The sequence below is a fragment of the Artemia sp. Qi Xiang Cuo genome, chromosome 6 (genome assembly GCF_049724085.1).
Source record: "Artemia sp. Qi Xiang Cuo chromosome 6, ASM4972408v1, whole genome shotgun sequence".
Taxonomy (NCBI): Eukaryota; Metazoa; Arthropoda; class Branchiopoda; order Anostraca; family Artemiidae; genus Artemia; species Artemia sp. Qi Xiang Cuo.
The window spans coordinates 13,360,884-13,382,218 of NC_142799.1; the positions used below are offsets into that span (position 1 = coordinate 13,360,884).

At 40.3% G+C, this 21,335-nt stretch overlaps 1 protein-coding gene across 1 annotated transcript in view; it reads left to right on the plus strand.

Annotated features, from left to right (window-relative positions):
* Positions 1–21,335, plus strand: part of Gcn2 (eukaryotic translation initiation factor 2 alpha kinase Gcn2) — a 116,667-nt gene that overhangs the window by 52,329 nt on the left and 43,003 nt on the right. Inside the window, exon 3 of the mRNA XM_089090492.1 lies at positions 1,601–5,895. Within this exon, the coding sequence (XP_088946618.1) occupies positions 1,601–5,851 (4,251 nt within the window). The 3' untranslated portion in view covers positions 5,852–5,895. The remainder of the gene's footprint in view (positions 1–1,600; positions 5,896–21,335) is intronic.

Genomic DNA, 21,335 nt, shown 5'->3' on the forward strand with positions numbered 1-21,335 from the left:
GTCCGGGGGGCAGTTGGGGGCCTGGGGGACATTTGGGGACCGGTGGAGGGCCTTTGGGACCCCGTTGGTCCTTTGGGAGCTCGATGGGCCTTTGGGGGGCCCGGGGATGGCCTTTGGGGGTCTGGGTGGGCCTTTGGGGGCGCGGGGGGGCCCTTGAGGACCGGGGGCTTCCTTCGGGGTTGGGGTAGGAGGATTGGAACCCTTTGGGTTGGGTTAGAGGACCTCACAACACTGTTCAAATGAAACTTGTGTATTATAACGACCACAGAGTTTCACCATTAAATTCTCTTCTAAAATCTCTTCAAAAATCATCTTTTAAAATGTCTAACTGTTTCGCCGAAATAGTTCCATAACCTGTCTAAAACAGTTTTGCCCAAATAATCCCTAAACGTAATTCAGCGTGTTCCCTTTGTTTTTGGCATCTCTGCGCTAATACATTTCAAATTAATAAGAAACCGGATTCCCGCGCTAAAACAATTCATCGCTAAGATGTTTCTTGGAGAATTGTTTCCATGGCCTTTGGCTATTAATATCCTTTGGAGTTCGACCAAAAGAGTTGTTTCCGAGGCAAAGACATTAATGACTTGGATCTATTCCTGGAGAATCGTTTCTATGCGAAAATTTTTAAAGTCTGACAGATGATATCATTGGTTGATTGATCTGTCAAGAAAGGGGAATTAATTTGTTGTTTCTAAGGGGAATTATTGATTCACGATAGGTGAATTGAGGTCGACAGCACAGGTGTTCCAAATTCCGGGAAACTCATAACATTTGGCTCGAGCAACAACAACAAATACTATTTCTGGATCATTATACTCCCTGAGAGCATTTACATGTCCAAAACAACAACAAATACTATTTCTAAATCATTACATTCGCTGAGAGCTTGTACTTACAACAACAACAACAACATTGAACTTGACAATTGCCTCGGAAACATCAACAAGATCGACCTTTGGAAACTTAGGTCATTGACCCCATTAACCACGTGTTCTCCCTAGGGAGGCTATGCCCTTATTTGGGGTGCAAAAAAGTTATAGGTGGCAGCAGGGGTGCCCCGTGGGGGCTTTAGGGTCACCTCTACTCTTAACGCTATTTCTAATAGAAATAAATGAGTCCCGAGAGCATTAAATCGAGAAAATCACGCTTTAATTTTCTCTTCAGGATTTTAAAATTGGAACAGAGTATTTGACCCTGAAGGGCATATAAACATAGCTTGTTTGACCAGTGTAGGTTTCACCGAAAATCTCGGATTCCTGATGTTGCAGAGTCGTTAGTTTATGACGGATGATCTATGGTGTGACTCTGTGAGCTGAGCCAGAGGTGACCCAGCCCCAAATGGGCACCTAGAGAAATATGGGGAAGTTAAATAGGAAGGGTATGCGAGAACACAGGTTGGCTGGTCCATAGCCTCCCATTGCACTTCCTTGCTAAAGAGTCAAGAAACGGAGATCGTCACCGCTGGTAGGGACTGTAAAGTCTAGTGCTTCATCTTTTACCTTTTTTTTTTATAGCTGCTCAAATTTGCTAATACCGCCGAGTAATTACAAAAATAAAAACTCCTTTCTTTTGTGTTGGTGTGATTTTTTTTTTTTTTTAGGAGGAAATTCAAAAATTGACCAAAAGTAGAATTGGAGAAGAAACTATGTTCGAAATCGCTCAGCTGGCTCAAAAATTTTTGGCTGTACACAGTGTATCTCTCTATGAGTCATTTTATGCCGAAATGTTGTCCAGACAAAAGAGAAAGGAGTATCGAGATGCGGAAGTTCGAAAAAGAGAAGATTTATTTCGTCAAAGACTTAAAGAAAAAGAAATCGAAAAAGTCCAAGCGAAACTTCAAGAGCGCAAGGTTAATCCGGAAGATAGTTCTGACAGGATCGAAGTTGGTAGTACGAGTAAAAATGATGATTCCGGAATCCAACTTGAAAAATTGAGGAAACCATCGTTGCGCAAACAAAAATGTTTTCACTCTTCGGATAAAGTGACAGAGTTTCCAAGCAAGATGAAAATTAAATATTTACACTGTTTGGGTGTATGCTCATTGAATAGAACTGTTTACCTTGGGAGAAATATGGAAAGCAATGAAAAAGTGGTTGTGACTCAATGGACCCTTCCTAAAGACAGTTTATCTATAAAAAAAATACAGCCGATTGAGCAAGAAATTTGTCAGCTAGGGAGATTACTCGGTGATATTCTTATTAAGTATCTTTCCGTCCTGATCATTCAGAGCAGGTCTGACCTAAGTATTCTCATAGCGCAAAATTATAGCGAGGGTATCAATCTGCAAGATTTGATTTCTGCAGAGTTGAAATTCAATGAGATCTGGTGTAGACATTTGTCAATTCTAATACTCAATTGTATGAAATATCTTCATGATAATGATATCATTCATAGAAACATGAGATTAAGTAGTATATTTGTGACCAGAGATATGAAGGTTCAGTTATGTGATTTTAGTGTTGATAAAAAAATAAGAGACCTGTGTGAATCGTCTTTCGCAACTCTAGACAGCTACCCAATTGCGCTTGGTAGGAGTGGAAAAAAGGCAGACATTCACCGATTCGGAATTTTGATTTTAAGCTTATATGAAGGAAGAATTGTTCAAGACTTTGCACCCAAGATTCCTAGCTCAGTTTCAAAGGACTTCTTAGATTTTTTATCATGTTGCTTACACAGGGATGAGAAGGAAAGATGTTCTGTTGAACAACTGCTTTCCCATGCTTTCATAGTGAGAAAGCCTGTTCAAGAGCCTGTTTCATATTCCAGTTTTGAGGAGCCTGTTAGCGACAGTGAATCAGAAACAGAGAATATAGTTGAAGCGCAAATGTATCCCCCATCTGGTCTAGCTGGATCTCGTCTCAATACTGACTTCGAAGTAATAAAATTTCTTGGGTCTGGGGGATTTGGAGAAGTGCTAAAAGTAAAAAATAAACTTGACGGTGGCATTTATGCAATAAAAAAGATATTTTTGAATACAAATAGTGCTTCAGTATCAAATAAAATTACTCGCGAAGTTCAAGTTTTGTCAAGGCTTAATCATGAAAATGTAGTTCGTTACTATAACTCTTGGATCGAAGAATACAGCTTAAATGGAAACTGTAAAGAATCTGACTGTCAAGAAGGTTTTAGTGGTTCTAAGAGCAGCAATCCTCTTTCACGAAGTCTGTTACTTGGAGACACTCGTCATAGAACATCATGGTCACTTAGTGAAGAGAGTGAAGACGAGAGTGAAAGTGACCATGGAAACAATGGTAACGAATCGTATTCTATTGTTTTTGAAAAAAATCCAGGTGACCAAATATATGATTCTGGCTCAGTAACACAGAACAACGAATCTGGTAAAACTCGAATTAAAGAAAAAATTGTTCGTTTCATGTGTATCCAGATGGAATATTGCGAGAGAAGTACTTTAAGGTCCGCTATTGATAATAATTTGTACAAAGATGAAAGAAAAGCCTGGAGAATGTTTCGAGAAATTTTAGAAGGGTTAGCACATATTCACCAACAAGGGATGATCCACCGAGATTTAAAGCCAGCAAATGTTTTTCTGGTGAAAGGTGATCATGTGAAAATTGGGGACTTTGGCCTAGCTACGACGGGTTTCTTGTCTCGTCAATTGGATGAAGCTTACAGTCCTGATAACTCCACTTCTAATACTGGAATTGTTGGAACCTATTTGTATGTAGCGCCCGAAATTGCCAAAAAGAACGACAAAGCTGCTTACGATAAAAAGGTTGATTTGTATAGCCTAGGTGTGATATTTTTTGAAATGTCGTGGCCACATCTGTCAACTGGTATGGAACGTGTAAAAATTATTAGTGACTTGCGAAAAAAATCGATTGAGTTTCCAGCTGAAGCCGCCGAAATTTTAAGTGACCAAAAAATGGAGCTTATTAGATTATTGTTAGAACATGATGCAGCCAGAAGACCCTCGGCTGATGCACTTCTCCAAAGTTCCCTAGTTCCACCTCCTGAACTAGAAGATGCTACTCTGCAAGAGACAATCCGCCATACTCTTGCTAATCCTCAAAGTAAAGCCTATAAATATTTAGTCAAATCCTGTTTAGCCCAACAAGTGCCACCTTATGATAACATTGTTTTTGATCCTGAAGGATTGACTGAACTCCCAAAACTCAGGGAAAAGGAACTGCTGTCTACTCTGGCCACTAATGTTTTCCGGAAACATGGAGCCGTTGAAATACAACTCCCATTGTTGACTCCGAAAGGCACATCTCTTTCAGTTGATGAACAGAACCTTGTACAACTCATGAACAGAACTGGTACGATAGTAACACTCCCAGCCAATTTAAGATCTTCTGTCGCTAGATATCTTGCACGTCACAGCCTCAATGACTTTCGCAGTTTTGTTGTTGCAAAATCCTATAGGGAAAGACGCGTCCTTGGTGTTCATCCAAGGGAATCTCATGAAGCTTGTTTTGATATAACTTCTTCGGTTGGTAACAATTCTTTTCTTGCTGAAGTTGTACATGTTGGTTACGATTTCCTGACCCATATTGAGGCTGTAAATAGCCAGATGCTCTGTTTGAAGCTGAGTCACGCAAAACTGATTGAATCCATGCTCGATTATACTAATATTGATTTGAGTCAGACTGGCAAAATTTTATCAGTGTACCATGACTTGAAAGGCCAGACCAATGATCGAAGTGTGATAGAAAAGAAGTTCAACTTAATGGGAATTAGTGAAATTACTGCCAATACTTTGATAAATCTTATGGAGAGTGAAGGCCCCTTTGAAAAAGTCCAAGGAATGTGGCGGTCGCTCTTAAAATCTAAAAGTGCTGTATCTGTTAAAGCTAAGGCTGCTTTCCAAGACCTTTCTTCCCTTTTGAAACTTCTTGAAGTTTTAAATGTAAACCCAGGCTCTGTCATAGTATGTAGCTCTTTGCAGGTCCCTTGGAATATATATTCTGGTATCGCTTTTCAGTGGTCTATTGCTCCAAGGAAGCGTAGGTCGAAAAAAACCGAAGTTCTGGCTGAAGGAGGTCAATATAGTGACCTGTTCAATAACTACAATTCACATTTCTTACTGTCACCTGTTTTGAATAAAATAGAAGCATGCGGAATATCCATTTTTATTGATTATCTTGGATCTCCTATGGTTGATGAACTTACGATTCAGCTGCCTCTCAAAAGACACCTTGATGTTGTTGTTTTAAACCTGAGCGATGGATTCCTTTCGAAAGAAAATTTATTAGTCTTAAGAGAGCTTTGGAATTCTGGTATACGTGCAGCAACACCGCCTCCCTTCCATGCGTTGGAAGAAGCACAAGTTTGGTGCAAAGATCTGAACATTCCTCATATTCTAGCCACCAAAGAATCAGAAGCGGGTCTTTATTTAGTTAGAAGCTGGGATGGTGATAAGTTTTATGAAAAGAAAATGGGACGGTCTGAAGCTCTTGAATATATTACAAGAAATGTTTCAATGGAGAATCCACTTCAGTTGTTCCCCGCAAAGCCTGAAAAAACTAATGATGTTGGTAATATTGGTGTAGACATTGTTTTTCTTGTGACTGAAAAAATTCCAAGTAATATTCGTCGAAGATGCGAATCTCAGGCAATGGCGGCTGTTGACTCCTACACAGATTTATTAAATACCAAAGTTCAAGTTGTTGTGTTATGTGTTGATGTGCCTTATTCCTTAATTCAGTTGATATCAGGGGTCTACCCTCTTGACTCAAGCTCAGTGGAGAAGCTGGTGGTAAGTCACCCTCGCTTCCGATCCCAAATTTACAGTATCAATGATCATGTCCAACTTTCCAATAAGTCTTCGAAGAAATCATTGTTTGTGCTATTTAGCATTGAAGATGGAAAATGTAAAGTTCTGATATGAATCCTGAATCAATATAGCCTACCGTTGTTTCTTACATAAACTTGGTAAGTCTTACCCTTTCTTTCAGTTTTCTTCATTTTCATTTGTTCCTTGCTTTCTAGTATTTATAAAATTGAAGAGCCTTTATGTAATGTCCGTCGGTGTTGCCGTTTTCATACACAATAATGTTATAACAACTTAAATTTATATTAAGTCTGTGTCAGCGTTTTTTTTAAACGTTGTATAAACGTAATTAAAGCATGTATTTAAATAATTTTGACTTATTCTACTGTGTTGTAGCCTACATTTGGTTGTCTGTTTTGCCTGAGGCTCTTAATTTTTTTAATTCCAGTCGTGGTTGGTCCTCTCTACCCCTTATTAAGCAAATGCGACTGGTTGATACAGGCGCTTGCTATAAGATTTTAATAGTAAAATAAATCATTTTAAAAAATCCGGTGGTGGCACAGTAGGATTGACCTCTGTTGGGTAATATAGGACTCGGAGTTTGATCTCAGGTGCAGCAACACCCCAAAAGGCTGGAATCTGATTCGGGTGATGAGATTACACGAAAGCCTCTTCATAATAGTCCAAACAAGAGGAAACGAATATTCATTTTAAAAATTAAGGTCAAATACGCCCTTGCGTTCTGGGCTCAAGCCTGCCTCTCTTCCATATTAAGAAGCTGATGCTGCATAGAGTTTAGTAAAAAGATTATTTTACTCGTTTAATATAGGTTTGGCGATTGTAAATTCGAACTTCAGGGTGGCAAATATGGTCCACCAATCACTCCGTCATTTCAAAATGGAATACACCAGTCGTGCAATTTGGACAATTAGTCTGAACAAAATAATTCAGTAGGAAAGTTCAGTTGGAAGTGTTCAGTTCAGTGTTCAGTGCGAAATGAGCAGTATAACACTAAATTCTTTTTTAAATCTTTCGTAAACCCAGTTTCATGGAAAATAATTTTCTCTGAATGTTGGCAATAAAATACAACGGAATAGAGAAGTGGAAAAGAAATTAAAACAAAATAGAGAAGAAGAAAATGAAACAAAAAAAGGAATATTTCTCACTCATTTATAACTTTTACAAAATGGATAAAATGAAAGAAAACAAGATAAAGAAAACGACAAAAAAAGAAAGAAACGCTTGATTATTTATTGCATAAGTGTATCTGAATAAAATGATAAATATCAAGCCGAAATTTAATAATTTATTCCAATAAAATAATTAATTTATTTGCAAATTTATGCTTTTATTATTTTTATCCATTTGTTCTTATATGTTCGTGTGAATATTCTCTAATTGTATATTTTCTACGCTGTGTTTGATCATGGAGTAGCATTTATGTATATATATATATTGGTCGGATCTTTTGTTTTTAATGTTTCTAATTTTAGTTTTTTCCCTTTTCTTTTTTACTTGGTTACGTTTTGGATTATTTGGGTTCTTAACGCGGCTGACGCCTAGTTTTATAAAGGCGAAATAATCGTAATGTGTCATCTTTTCTTTTATTTCTACTGGCTGTAGACCCGTCGTTTTTTTTCTCGATATTTTTCTCTTTTTTGTCGTAAAATAATAGAACGTATATACTATATACATTCTGATGTTTATATAATACGATCTATATAATGTTATTGATGTTTGTGTTATGTTTTTATTCGAATAAATTGAATTGAATTGACACAACACCCCAGGGCTCGGGGGCAGGCGTTGTAAGTTATGCCCATGGGTCATATATGGTTCTTATGGAAAGGATGTTCGTATAAACTTTAGAGAGGGCTTATTTGATTGGAAATTAAAAGTTCTAGTTCACTTTATAAGAGTCAAAAGAGATCTGATGGCAACTAGCCCCCCAAGCCCTTATTCCCCAAACCCATCCGATAAAAATTTTGAGATAGCCATTTTGTAAAAACAATTCAAAGGTCAGATAAGAAAAACTCCGGCTCGACACAACCCCCCAGGGCCTAGGGCGTTGTAAGTTATTATCTGGGGGCATATATGGTTCTTTTTGAAGGGATTCTTGTATGTACTTCAGAGAGGGCTCATTTGAATGGAAATTGAAAGTTCTAGTTCACTTTTTAAGAGTCAAAAGAGATCGGAAGGTATCTAGTCCCCCTCCGGTGCTCTTTTTTCCCCAAACCCATTCGATACAAATTTTGAGATAGCCATTTTTTTTAAATAGTCTAAAGGTTAGATAACAAAAACTCTGGTGTCGACACCACCCCCTAGGGCCCGGGGGCAAGCGTTGTAAGTTATGTCCATGGGGCATATATGATATTTATGAAAGGGATACTCGTATAAAATTCAGAGAGGGCTCATTTGATTGGAAACTGAAAGTTCTAGTTCATTTTTTAAGAGTCAAAAGAGATCCGAGGGCAACTTCTTAGTGAGTTTTCAATATGTGTCTTCAGTTCTTCTCTTGCTGTGTCTTAGTCAAGTCCTTCTCTTTTACTCGTTACCCTGCATTTATTTTCAAACTATTGTTATTAAACTTGATATAATAAAACACATAACTTATTGTGAAAGAGACTGTTCTGCCTCCTCCTCGAGAACCCATAACTCTGAGTGATTCGGCTACCTTTACCGATAGTCAAACAAACCCCATAGCAGTAGAGATCAAAAGGTTCGCAAAGAGGTGGCAACGACTTTCCGTGGGGGAGGATTTGTCAACACTGCTAGCTGTAAACGTTCAACTACTAACTTATGGTCTACACATGAGTTTTATCTTCAGAAGCTTCAATTCGGTCTTGAAATTTGGTGAGTTGTACACCTTATCTTTCCACCTGCGTAATTTACACCGTCTGTAAAGTTATTTCAACTTTGGTGCGAAGTATGTCTGCCGGGTTCAAGCAGCTTCTACTGTTACTACTGCCGCAACTTTGCGCTCATTTTGCATCTTCACTGCGTAAAAGCTAAGCCTGCTTACTTTTGTTAAATAAGTCGCCAAGAGACATTTCTGCCATTAGCGATGCCAATTTCCACCGAAAGATATCAGGCTTAATTGACTTTGTTTCTGAAGCGAGGATTTTATTCTCTAATCTACGCCAAGGATTTGCTATTGTCGCATTTGCCTTTTGTTGTTGTTGTCATTTGTGGCCGTGTATTCCTGTTGCCGTTCCACATTCTGTCGTCTACCGTTATCTTAAATAAGTGCCTATATCAGAGGCAACGCTACAGCGTTGCCTATTGTAAAGGCCATTCGGCTTCAATGTTTTTTTGTTTGTTTTTTTCCAGAGGCACTTCATATGGAAGGGGTCGTCGTATAAACTTCGGAGGGGTCTCATTCGATTGGAAATCGGGATTTTTAGTGCCCTTTTTAAGAGTCAAAAGTGACTGGAAGGCAACTAGCCCCCCTCCCCCACGCCCTTTTTCCCAAGTGCATCCGATTTTTTTTAGATGGTCATTTTGTTAAAAATAGTTTAAAGATCATATAACAAAAACTCCAGTGTCGACACAACCCCCCAGGGCCCGGGAGCAGGCGTTGTAAGTTATGCCTTTGGGGCGTATATGGTACTTATGGAAGGGATGCTCGTATATACTTCAGAGGGCTTTTTTGATTGGAAATTGAAAGCTATAGTTCACTTTTTATGAGTAAAAAGAAATCGCAGGGCCCCCCTCCCCTCCACGCCTTTTTTTCCTCAGACCCATCCGATAAGAACTTTGAGATAGCTAATTTTTAAAAAATAGTTTAAAGATCATATAACGAAAACTCCAGGGTCGACACAACCCCCCATGGCTCGTGGCAGACGTTGTAAGTTATGCCCTGGGGGCATATGTGGTTCTTATGGTTGGGATGCTCGTATAAATTTCAGAGAGGGGTCATTTGATTGGAAATTGAAAGTTCTGGTTCAGTTTTTGAGAGTCAAAAGAGATTGGAGGACAACTAGCGCCCCCACGCCCCTTTTTCTCCAGATGTATCCAATAGAAACTTTGAGATATCTATTTTGTTCAAAGGTCAGATAACAAAAACTCAGGTGTCGACACAACTCTCAAGGGCCTGGGCGCAGGCGTTGTAAGTTATGCCCTGGGGTCATATATTGTTCATATGAAAGGGATCCTCGTATAAACTTCAGAGAGGGCTCATTTGATTGGAAATTGAAGGTTCTAGTTCACTTTTTAAGAGTCAACAGAGATCGGAGGGCAACTAGCCCCCCCCCTTTTGTCCCCAAACCCATCCGATAAAAATTTTTAGATGGCTATTTTGATAAAAAATAGTTCAAAGGTTAGATAAGAAAAATTCCGGTGTCGATACGACCCCCCAGGGCCCGGGGTAAGGCGTTCTAAGTTAAGCCCTGGGGGCATATATGGTTCTTATGAAAGGGATGCTCATATAAGCTTAATAAAGGGCTCATTTGGGTTGGAAATTGAAAGTTCTAGTTCACTTTTTAGGAATCAAAAGAGATCTGGGGGCAACTAGCCCCCCTCACCCACACCTTTTTTCCCCAAACCTATCCGAAATTTTTTTTTTGAGATAGCCATTTTCTTAAAAATAGTTCAAAGATCAGATAAGAAAACCTCCTGTGTTGAAGAAGCAACCCCCCAGGGCCCGGGGGCAGGCGTTGTAAGTTATGCTCTGGGGGTATATATGGTTCTTATGGAAGAGATCCTCGTATAAACTTCGGAGAAGGCTCATTTGATTGGAAATTGAAAGTTCTAGTTAAATTTTTAAGAGTAAAAAAAGATCAGAGGGCAAATTGCCCCCCCCCCCTCCACGCCCTATTTTCTTCAAATCCATCCGATAAGAATTTTGAGATAGCCATTTTTTAATAATTCAAAGATCATATAACGAAAACTCTGGGGTCGACACAATCCGTCAGGGCCCGGGGGGTAGGCGTTGTAAGTTATGTGCTGGGGGCATATATGGTTATTATGGAAGGTATGCTCGTAAAAACTTCAGAGATGGCTCATTTGATTGGAAATTGAAAGTTCTAGTTCAGTTTTTAGGAGTCAAAAGAAATCGGAGGGCAACTACTCCCCCTACGGCACTTTTTACCAAAATGCATCCAATAAAAATTTTGGGATAGCCATTTTGTTAAAAATAGTTCAAAGGTCAGATTTCAAAAACTCCGGTGTCGACACAAACCCCAGGGCCCGGGGGCAGGCGTTGTAAGTTATACCCATGGGGCATAAATGGTTCTTATGGAAGGGATGCTCCTATAAGCTTCAAAGAGGGCTCATTCGATTGGAAATTGAAAGTTCTAGTTCACTTTATAAGAACCAAACGAGATCCGATGGCAACTAGCCCCCCAAGCCCTTATTCCTCAAACCCATCCGATAAAAATTTTTAGATAGCCATTTTGTAAAAATATTTCAAAGCTCAGAAAAGAAAAACTCTGGTTCGACACAACCCCCCAGGGCCTGGGGTGTTCTAAGTTATCATCTGGGAGCATATATGGTTTTTATGGAAGGGATGCTTGTATATACTTCAGAGGGGGCTCATTTGAATGGAAATTAAAAGTTCTAGTTCACTTTTTTAGAGTCAAAAGAGATCGGAAGGCATCTGGTCTCCCCCCCCCCGTGCCCTTTTTTCCCCAAGCCCATTCGATACAAATTTTGAGATGAGCATTTTTTTAAAATAGTTCAAAGGTCAGATAACAAGACTCAGGTGTCGACAAAACCCTCAAGGGCTTGGTGACAGGCGTTGTAAGTTATGTCCATGGGGCATATATGGTATTATGAAAGGGATACTCGTATGAAATTCAGAGAGGGCTCATTTGATTGGAAACTGAAAGTTCTAGTTCACTTTTTAAGAGTCAAAAGAGATCCGATGGCAACTTGCCCCTCCACGCCCTTTTTTCCCAAAGCCCATCCTATAAAAAATTTGAGATAGCAATTTTGTTGAAAATAGTTCAGAGGTCAGATGAGAAAAACTCCGGTGTCGACGCAACCCCCCAGGGCCCGGGGTGAGGTGTTGTAAGTTATGCTCTGGGGGTACATATGGTCCTTATAGAAGGGATGCTTGTATAAACGTCGGAGAAGGCTCATTTGATTGGATCCAATCTGATACAAATTTTGAGGTAGCTATTATTTTTTCAAATAGTTCATACATCTGATCACAAAGTTTCCGGGGTCGTCACAATCCCCCAGAGCTCGGGGGCAAGTGTTTTAAGTTATGCCGTGGAAGTGTATAAGGTTTTTATGTAAGGGGTGATTGTATAAACTTCGAAGGTGGCTCATTTGATTAGAAATTGAAAGTTCTAGTTTACTTTTTAAGAGTCAAAAGAGATCCGAGCGCAAATAACCCCTCTCCTAGCCCTTTTTTCCCAAATCCATCCGATACAAATTTTGAGATATCCATTTTTTATACAAACGAACAAACAATAGTTACTAATATAAATGAGTAAATACATCTTAAAACGAGTGAAATTTAATTTTAATATGCAAATCCAGCCTGAAACGAACAAAATCTCTGCAAAGAAGTCTGGGTTTTGTCTCCTTTCACTGTAAAAGTCTAAAACCTACTGTGTCATTTGCGCTTTACTGAAAGCGAATTGTGTTACAAATATCTTCTCTTGTACTTATTACTATTAAAAAAGGCACTAGCCCTTTCAATTTTCAATTGAATGAACCCTTTTGAAGTTTCTACGACAACGCTTTCAATAAAAACTTTATATGCCCCCAGGGCATAACTTACAACCCTTGCCCTGAGGGCTGTGGGGGGAGGGGGTGTTATCCTTAAAGACCTAGTCTTCAAAACTCTCAACTACGTTGAATAAAATGGCTATCTAAAAAGTCTGATTGGATGTGTTTGGGGCAAAGTTGGGCGAGAGAGGGGGGTTAGTTGCCCTCAAATCACTTTCGACTATTAAAAAGGGCACTAGTCCTTTGAATTTCCAATTGAATGAGCCCTTTTTTCTTTCACGACAAAGATTTCAATGAAAACCTTATATGCCTCCAGGGCATAACTTATAATCCTTCCCCTGAGGGTTGTGGGGGAGTGCCCTCTTCAAAAATATGTTTTTATCTGGAAATCAACTACCCTGTACAAAATGGCTTTCTCAAAATTTTTATTGGTTGTGTTTGGGGGAATGTTGGGTATGGGGGAGGCTAGTTGCCCTCCAATCATTTTCGACTATTAAAAAGGGCACTAGTCCTTTGAATTTCCAGCCGAATGAGCTTTTTTTGAAGTTTTTACGACAACGCCTTCTATAAAAACCTTATATACCCCCAGGGCATAACTTAAAATCCTTGTCCTGAGAGAAGTGGGGGAGGTTCCTCCTCAAAAACATATTTTTTATCTGGAAATCAACTACGTTGAACAAAATGTCTATCTCAAAATTTTGATTGGAGGTTTGGGAAATGAAAGGCGTGGGGGGGGCTAGTTGCCCTCCAATCACTTTCGACTATTAAAAAGGGCAGTAGCCCTTTGAATCTCCAATCGAATGAGCCTTTTTTGAAGTTTCTACGCAGACGCCTTCTATAAAAACATTATAAGCCCCCAGGGCATAACTTAAAACCCTTGCCCTGATGGTTGTGGGGGAGTGTCCTCCTCAAAAACATTTTTTTATCTGCAAATCAACTACGCTGAACAAAATGGCTATCTCAAAATTTTGATTGGATGTGTTTGGGGAAATGATGGGTGTGGGGGGGGGCTAGTTGCCCTACAATCACTCTCGACTATTAAAAAGGGCACTAGCCCTTTGAATTTCCAATCGAATGAGCCTTTTTTTAAGTTTCTATGACAACGCCTTCTATAAAAAAAAAAACCTTATATGCTCCCAGGGGATAACTTAAAACCCTTGCCCTGAGGGTTGTTGGGGAGTGTCCTCCTCAAAAAATATGTTTTTTTTTATATGTAAATCAACTACGCTGAACAAAATGGTTATCTCAATATTTTGTTTGGATGTTTTTGGGGGAATGATGGGGGTGGGGGGGGGGCTAGTTGCCCTACAATCACTTTCGACTATTAAAAAGGATACTAGTCCTTTGAATTTCCAATCGAATGAGCCTGTTTTGAAGTTTCTACGACAACGCTTTCTATAAAAACCTTATATTACCCCAGTGTATAACTTAAAACCCTTGCCCTGAGGGTTGTGGTGGAGTTTCCTCCTAAAAAACATATTTTCTATCTGAATATCAACTCCGCTGAACAAAATGTTTATCACAAACTTTTAATTGGATGTGTTTAGCAGACTGGTGGGTGTGGGGGGGATAGTTGCCCTCCAATTACTTTAGACTATTAAAAAGGGTACTAGCGCTTTAAATTTCCAATCTAATGAGGCTGTTTTGAAGTTTCTACGACAACTCCTTCTATAAAAACCTTATATGCCCCCAGGGCATAACTTAAAACCCTTGCCCTGGGGGTTGTGAGGGAGTGTCCTCCTCAAAAACATATTTTCTATCTGAAAAACAGTTACGCTGAACAAAATGGCTATCTCGAAATTGTGATTGGATGTGTTTTGGGGAATGATGGGTGTGGGGGGGGGGCTGGTTGCGCACCAATCACTGTCGACTATTAAAAAGGGCACTAGCAACTCCAATTTCCAATCGAATGAGCCCTTTTCGAAGTTTCTATGACAACGCCCTCTATATAAACCTTAGATGCCCCCAGGACATAACTTACAACCTGTGCTATAGAGTTATTTGAGGATTGTCATCCTCAAAAACATATTGTCTAGCTGGAAATCAACTCTGCTGAACAAAGTGGCACTTTCCAACTTTTTATTGGATTTGTGTGCGGAAACGGTGGGTGTGGGGGGGCTAGTTGCCTTCCAATCACTTTCGACTATTAAAAAGGGCACTAGCCCTTTGAATTTCCAATCGAATGAGCCATTTTGAAGTTTCTACGAAAGCGCTTTCAATAAAAATTTTATATGCCCCCAGGGTATAACTTACAACCCTTGCACTGAGGGCTCTGAGGAGGTTATCATCCTAAGAGACGAAATTTCCAGAACTTTCAACTACGCTGAACAAAATGGATATCACAAAATTTTAATTCGACGTGTTTGGGAAAATGATTGGCGTGAGAAGGGCGTTAGTCACTCTCCAATCACTTTCAACTCTTAAAAAAGGCACTAGCCCGTTGAATTTCCAATTGAATGACCCTTTTTGAAGTTTCTGCGACAACGCTTTCAATAAAAACTTTATATGCCCCTAGGGCATAACTTAGAACCCTTGCCCTGAGGGCTGTGTGGGGAGGGGTTCTCATCCTTAAAGACCTAATTTCCAAAACTTTCAACTGTGTTGAATAAAATCGCTATCTAAAAATTTTTATTGGATGTGTTTGGGGAAAGGTGGGCGGCAGAGGGGGTTAGTTGCCCTCAAATCCCTTTTGACTATTAAAAAGGGTACTAGTCCTTTGAATTTCAAATCGAATGTGCCCTTTTTCAAGTTTCTACGACAGAGATTTCAATAAAAACCTTATATGCCCCCAGGGCATAACTTATAATCCTTGCCCTGAGGGCTGGGGGGGAGTGTCCTCCTCAAAAATATGTTTTCTATCTGGAAATCAACTACCCTGAACAAAATGGCTATCTCAAAATTTTTATTGGATGTGTTTGGGGGAATGATTGGTCGAGGGGGAGGCTAGTTGCCCTCCAATCACTTTCGACTATTAAAAAGGGCACTAGCCTTTTGAATTTCCAGTCTAATGAGCTTTTATTGAAGTTTCTACGACAACACCTTCTTTTAAAACCTTATATCCCCCCAGGGCATAACTTAAAACCCTTGCCCTGAGGGCTGTGGAGGAGTGACCTCCTCAAAAACATAGTTCCTATCTGGAAATCAACTATGCTGAACAAAATGGCTATCTCAAAATTTTGATTGGATGTGTTTGGCGGAATAAAGGACATGGGGGGGGGGCTTGCTGCCCTCCATTTACGTTCGACTATTGAAAAGGGCATTAGCCCTTCGAATTTCCAATCGAATGGGCCGGTTTTGAAGTTTCTACGACAACTTCTTCTGTAAAAACCTTATTTTCCCCCATTGCATAACTTAAAACCCTTGCCGTGATGGTTGTGGGGGAGTGTCCTCCTCAAAAACATATTTTCTATCTAGAAATGAAGTAAGCTGAACAAAATGGCTATCTCAAAATTTTGATTGGATGTGTTTGGGGGAATGATGTGCGTGGGGGAGGGGGCTAGTTGCCCTCCAATCACTTTCGACTATTGAAAAGGGTACTATCCCTTTGAGTTTCCAATCGAATGAGCCTGTTTTGAAGTTTCTACAACAACGCCTTCTATAAAAAACCTTATATGCCCCCAGGACATAACTTAAAACCCTTGCCCGGAGGGTTGTGGGGGAGTGTCCTCCTCAAAAACATGTTTTTATCTGGAAATCAACTGAACTGAACAAAATGGCTATCTCAAAATTTTGATTCGATGTGTTTGGGGGAATGATGGGTGTGGGGGGGGGGGCTAGTTGCCCTCCAATCACTTTTGACTATAAAAAAGGATACTAGTCCTTTGAATTTCCAATCGAATGAGCCTGTTTTGAAGTTTCTACGACAACACCTTCTATAAAAACCTTATATGCCCCCAGGGCATACCTTACAACCCTTGCCCTGAGGGCTGTAAGGGGAGGGGTTGTCATCCTTAAAGACCTAAATTCAAAAAGTTTCAACGATGTTGAAAAAAATGGTTATCCAAAAATTTTGATTGGAGGTGTTTGGGGAAAAGGTGGGCGTGAGAGGGGGTTAGTTGCCCTCAAATCACTTTCAGCTGTTAAAAAGGGTACTAGTCCTTTGAATTTCAAATCGAATGAGCACTTTTTCAAGTTTCTACGACAGAGATTTCAATAAAAACCTTATATGCCCCCAGGGCATAACTTATAATACTTGCCCTGAGGGTTGTGGGGGAGTGTCCTACTTAAAAAAATGTTTTCTATCTGGAAATCAACTATCCTGAACAAAATGGCTATCTCAAAATTTTTATTGGATGTGTTTGGGGGAATGATGTTGTGGGGGGGGGGGCTAGTTGCCCTCCAAACACTTTCGACTATTAAAAAGGGCACAAGCCCTTTGAAATCACATTCGAATGAGCTTTTATTTAAGTTTCTACGAAAAAGCCTTCTTTAAAAACCTTATATGCCCCCAGGGCATAAATTAAAACCCTTGCCATGGGGGAAGTGGGGGAGTGTCCTCCTCAAAAACCTATTTTATATACGGAAATCAACTACGCAGAACAAAATGACTATCGAAAAATTTTGATTGGATGTGTTGGGGGGAATGAAGGGCGTGGGGGGGGGGGGTAGCTGCGCTCCAATTACTTTCGAATATCAAAAAGGGTACTAGCCCTTTGAATTTCCAATCGAATGAGCCTGTTTTGAAGTTTCTACGACAACGCCTTCTGTAAAAACCTTATATGCCCCCATTGCATAACTTAAAACCCTTGCCGTGATGGTTGTGGGGGAGTGTCCTCCTCAAAAACATATTTTCTATCTAGAAATGAAGTAAGCTGAACAAAATGGCTATCTCAAAATTTTGATTGGATGTGTTTGGGGGAATGATGTGCGTGGGGGTGGGGGGGGGGGGGCTACGACAACGCCTTCTATAAAAAGCTTATATGCCCCAGGGCGTAACTTAAAACCCTTGCCCTAAGGGCTGTGGGGGAGTGTCCTCCTCAAAAACATATTCTCTATCAAGAAATCAACTACGCTGAACAAAATGGCTATCTCAAAATTTTGATTGGGTGCGTTTGGGGGAATGTTTGGCGTGGGGGGGGGGGGGGGTATTTGCCCTCCAATCACTTTCGATTATTAAAAAGGGTACTAGCCCTTTGAATTTCAAAATCGAATGAGCCTGTTTTGAAGTTTCTACGACAACGCCTTCTATATAATCCTTAAATACTCCCAGGGCATAACTTGCAAACTGTATCGTGAGGGTTGGGAGGAAGTGGTTATCATCCTTAAAAACCTTAGTTCAAAAGAGTCCAACTATGTTGCCTAAAATGGCTACCAAAAACGTTTGATTCGATGTGTTTGTGGAAAAGGTGGGTGTGAGAAGGGGGTTAGTTGCCCTCAAATCACTTTCAGCTGTTAAAAAGGGTACTAGTCCTTTGAATTTCAAATCGAATGAGCCCTTTTTCAAGTTTCTACGACAAAGATTTCAAGAAAAACCTTATATGCCTCTTGGGCAAAACTTATAATACGTGCCGTGAGGGATGTGGGGGAGTGTCCTCCTCAAAAATATGTTTTCTATCTGGAAATCAACTACCCTGAACGAAATGGCTATCTCAAAATTTTTATTGGATGTGTTTTGAGGAATGATGGGTGTGGGGCTAGTTGCCCTCCAATCACTTTCGACTATTAAAAAGGGCACTAGCCCTTTGAATTTCCAGTCGAATGAGCTTTTATTGAAGTTTCTACGACAACACCTTCTTTAGAAACCTTATATACCCCCAGGGCATAACTTAAAACTCGTGCCCTAAGAAATGTGGGGGATTTTCCTCCTCAAAAATATAATTTATGTCGGGAAAACCACTACGCTGAACAAAATGGCTATCTCAAAATTTTGATTGGATGATTTTGGGGGAATGAAGGGCGTGGGGGGGGGGGGTTAGCTGCCCTCCAATAAAAGGGTACTAGCCCTTTGGATTTCCAATCGAATGAGCCTGTTTTGAAGTTTCTACGACAACGCCTTCTATAAAAACCTTATATGCCCCCACGGCATAACTTTAAACCGTTGCCGTGATGGTTTTGGGGGAGTGTCCTCCTCAAAAACATATTTTCTATCTAGAAATAGAGTAAGCTGAACAAAATGGCTATCTCAATATTTTGATGGGATGTGGTTGGGGGAATGAGGGGCGTGGGTGGGGGCGAGGTGCACTCCAATCACTTTTGAATATTGAAAAGGGTACTAGCCTTTCGAATTTCAAATCGAATGAGCTTTTTATGAAGTTTCTACGACAACACCTTCTATAAAAACGTTATATGGCCCCAGGACATAAATTAAAACCCTTGCCCTGAGGGTTTTGGGGAGTGTCCTCCTCAAAAACACGTTTTTTATCTGGAAATCGACTGAGCTGAACAAAATGGCTATCTCAAAATTTTGATTGGATGTGTTTGGGGGAATGAAGGGCGTGGGGGGGGGGGGCTAGCTGCCCTCCAATCACTTTCGACCATGAAAAAGGGTACCAGCCCTTTGAATTCCCAATCGAATGAGCCTGTTTTGAAGTTTCTACGACAACGCCTTCTATAAAAACCTTATATGCCCCCAGGGCATAACTTGAAACCCTTGCCGTGATGGTTGTGGGGGAGTTTCCTCCTCAAAAAGATATTTTCTATCTGGAAATGAAGTAAGCTAAACAAAATGGCTATCTCAAAATTTTGATTGGATGTGTTTGGGAGAATGATGGGCGTGGGGGGGCGCTAGTTGCCCTCCAATCACTTTTGACTATTAAAAAGGGTACTAGCCCTTTAAATTTCGAATCGAATGAGCCTGTTTTGAAGTTTCTACGACAACGCCTTGTATAAAAACCTTATATGCCCCCAGGCCATAACTTAAAACCCTTGCCCTGAGAGTTTTGGGGGAGTGTCCTCCTCAAAAACATATTTTTTATCTGGAAATCAACTACGCGGAACAAAATGGCTATCTCAAAATTTTGATTGGATATATTTGGAGGAATGATGGGCGTGGGGGGCTAGTTGTCCTCCAATCACTTTCGACTATTAAAAAGGCTACTAGTCCTTTGAATTTCCAATCGAATGAGCCTGTTTTGAAGTTTTTACGACAACGCTTTCTATAAAAACCTTACATTCCCCCAGGGCATAACTTAAAACCATTGCCCTGAAGACTGTGGGGGAGTGTCCTCCTCAAGAATATATTTTCTATCTGGAAATCAACTACGCTGAAAAAAATGGCTATCTTAAAATTTTGATTGGATGTGTTTGGGGGAATGATGGGTGTAGGGGGGGGGGGCTAGTTGCCCTCCAATCACTTTCCACTATTAAAAAGGCTACTAGCCCTTTGAATCTCCAATCGGATGAGCATGTTTTGAAGTTTCTGCGACAACGCCTTCTCTAAAAACTTTATATGCCCCCAGGGCATAACTTAAAACCCTTGCCCTGAGGGTTGTGGAGGAGTGTACTCCTCAAAAACATATTTTCTATCCAGAAATCAGCTACGCTGAACAAAATTTTTATCTCAAAATTTTGATTGGATGTTTTGGGGGGCCCGATGGGTGGGGAGGGGCGCCGGCGAGTTGCCCTCCAATCACTTTGACAATTAACAAGGGCATTAGCCCTTTGAATTTCCCATCGAATGAGCCTGTTTTGAAGTTTTTACGACAACGCCTTCTATAAAAACCTTGTTTGCCCCCAGGCCATAACTGAAAACCCTTGTCTTAGGATTGTGAGGGTGTGTCCTCCTCAGAAACATATTATCTATCTGGAAATCAACTACGCTGAACAAAATGGCTATCTCAAAATTTTGATTGGATGGGTTTTGGGGAATGATGGGCGTGGGGGGGGGGGGCGCTGGTTGCGCTCCAATCACTTTCGACTATTGAAAAGGGCACTAGCAACTCCATTTTCCAATCAAATGAGCCCTTTTCGAAGTTTCTATGACAACGCCTTCTATAAAAACCTTATATGCCCCCAGGGCATAACTTAAAACCCTTGCCCTGAGAATTTTAGGGGAGTGTCCTCCTCAACACATATGTTCTTTCAATAAATAAACTACGTTGAACAAAATATGTATCTCAACAATTCTATTATATGTGTTTGGTGTACGTATGGGCGTGGGGGGAGCGGGTAGTTGAGCTCAAATGACTTTCGACAATTAAAAAGGGCACTAGCAACTCCAATTTCCAATCGAATGAGCCCTTTTCGAAGTTTCTATGACAACGCCTTGTATAAAAACCTTATATGCCCCCAGGGCATAACTTTAAACCCTTGCCCTGAGGGTTGTGGAGGAGTGTCCCCCTCAAAAAAAATTTTCTATCTGGAAATCAACTACGCTGAACAAACTGGCTATCTCAAAATTTTGATTGGATGTGTTTGGGGGAATGATGGGCGTGGGGGGGGGCTAGTTGCCCTCCAATCACTTTCGACTATTAAAAAGGGTACTAGCCCTTTGAATTTCCAGTCGAATGAGCCATTTTGAAGTTTCTACGACAACGCTTTCAATAAAAGTTTCATATGCCCCCAGGGAATAATTTACAACCCTTGCACTGAGGGCTCTGAGGAGTTTATCATCCTAAAAGACTAAATTTCCAGAACTTTCAACTACGTTGAACAAAATGGATATCCCAAAATTTTAATTCGATGTGTTGGGGAGAGTGGTGGACGTGAGAAGGGCGTTAGTCGCTATCCAATCACTTTCATCTATTAAAAAAGGCACTAGCCCTTTCAATTTCCAATTGAATGAGCCCTTTTGAAGTTTCTACGACAACGCTTTCAATAAAAACCTTATATGCCCCAGGGCATAGCTTACAACCCTTGCCCTGAGGGCTGTGGGGGGAGGGGTCGTCATCATTAAAGACCCAATTTCCAAAACTTTCAACTACGTTAAATAAAACGGCTATCTAAAAATTTTGATTTGATGTGTTTGGGGAAAAGGTGGGCGTGA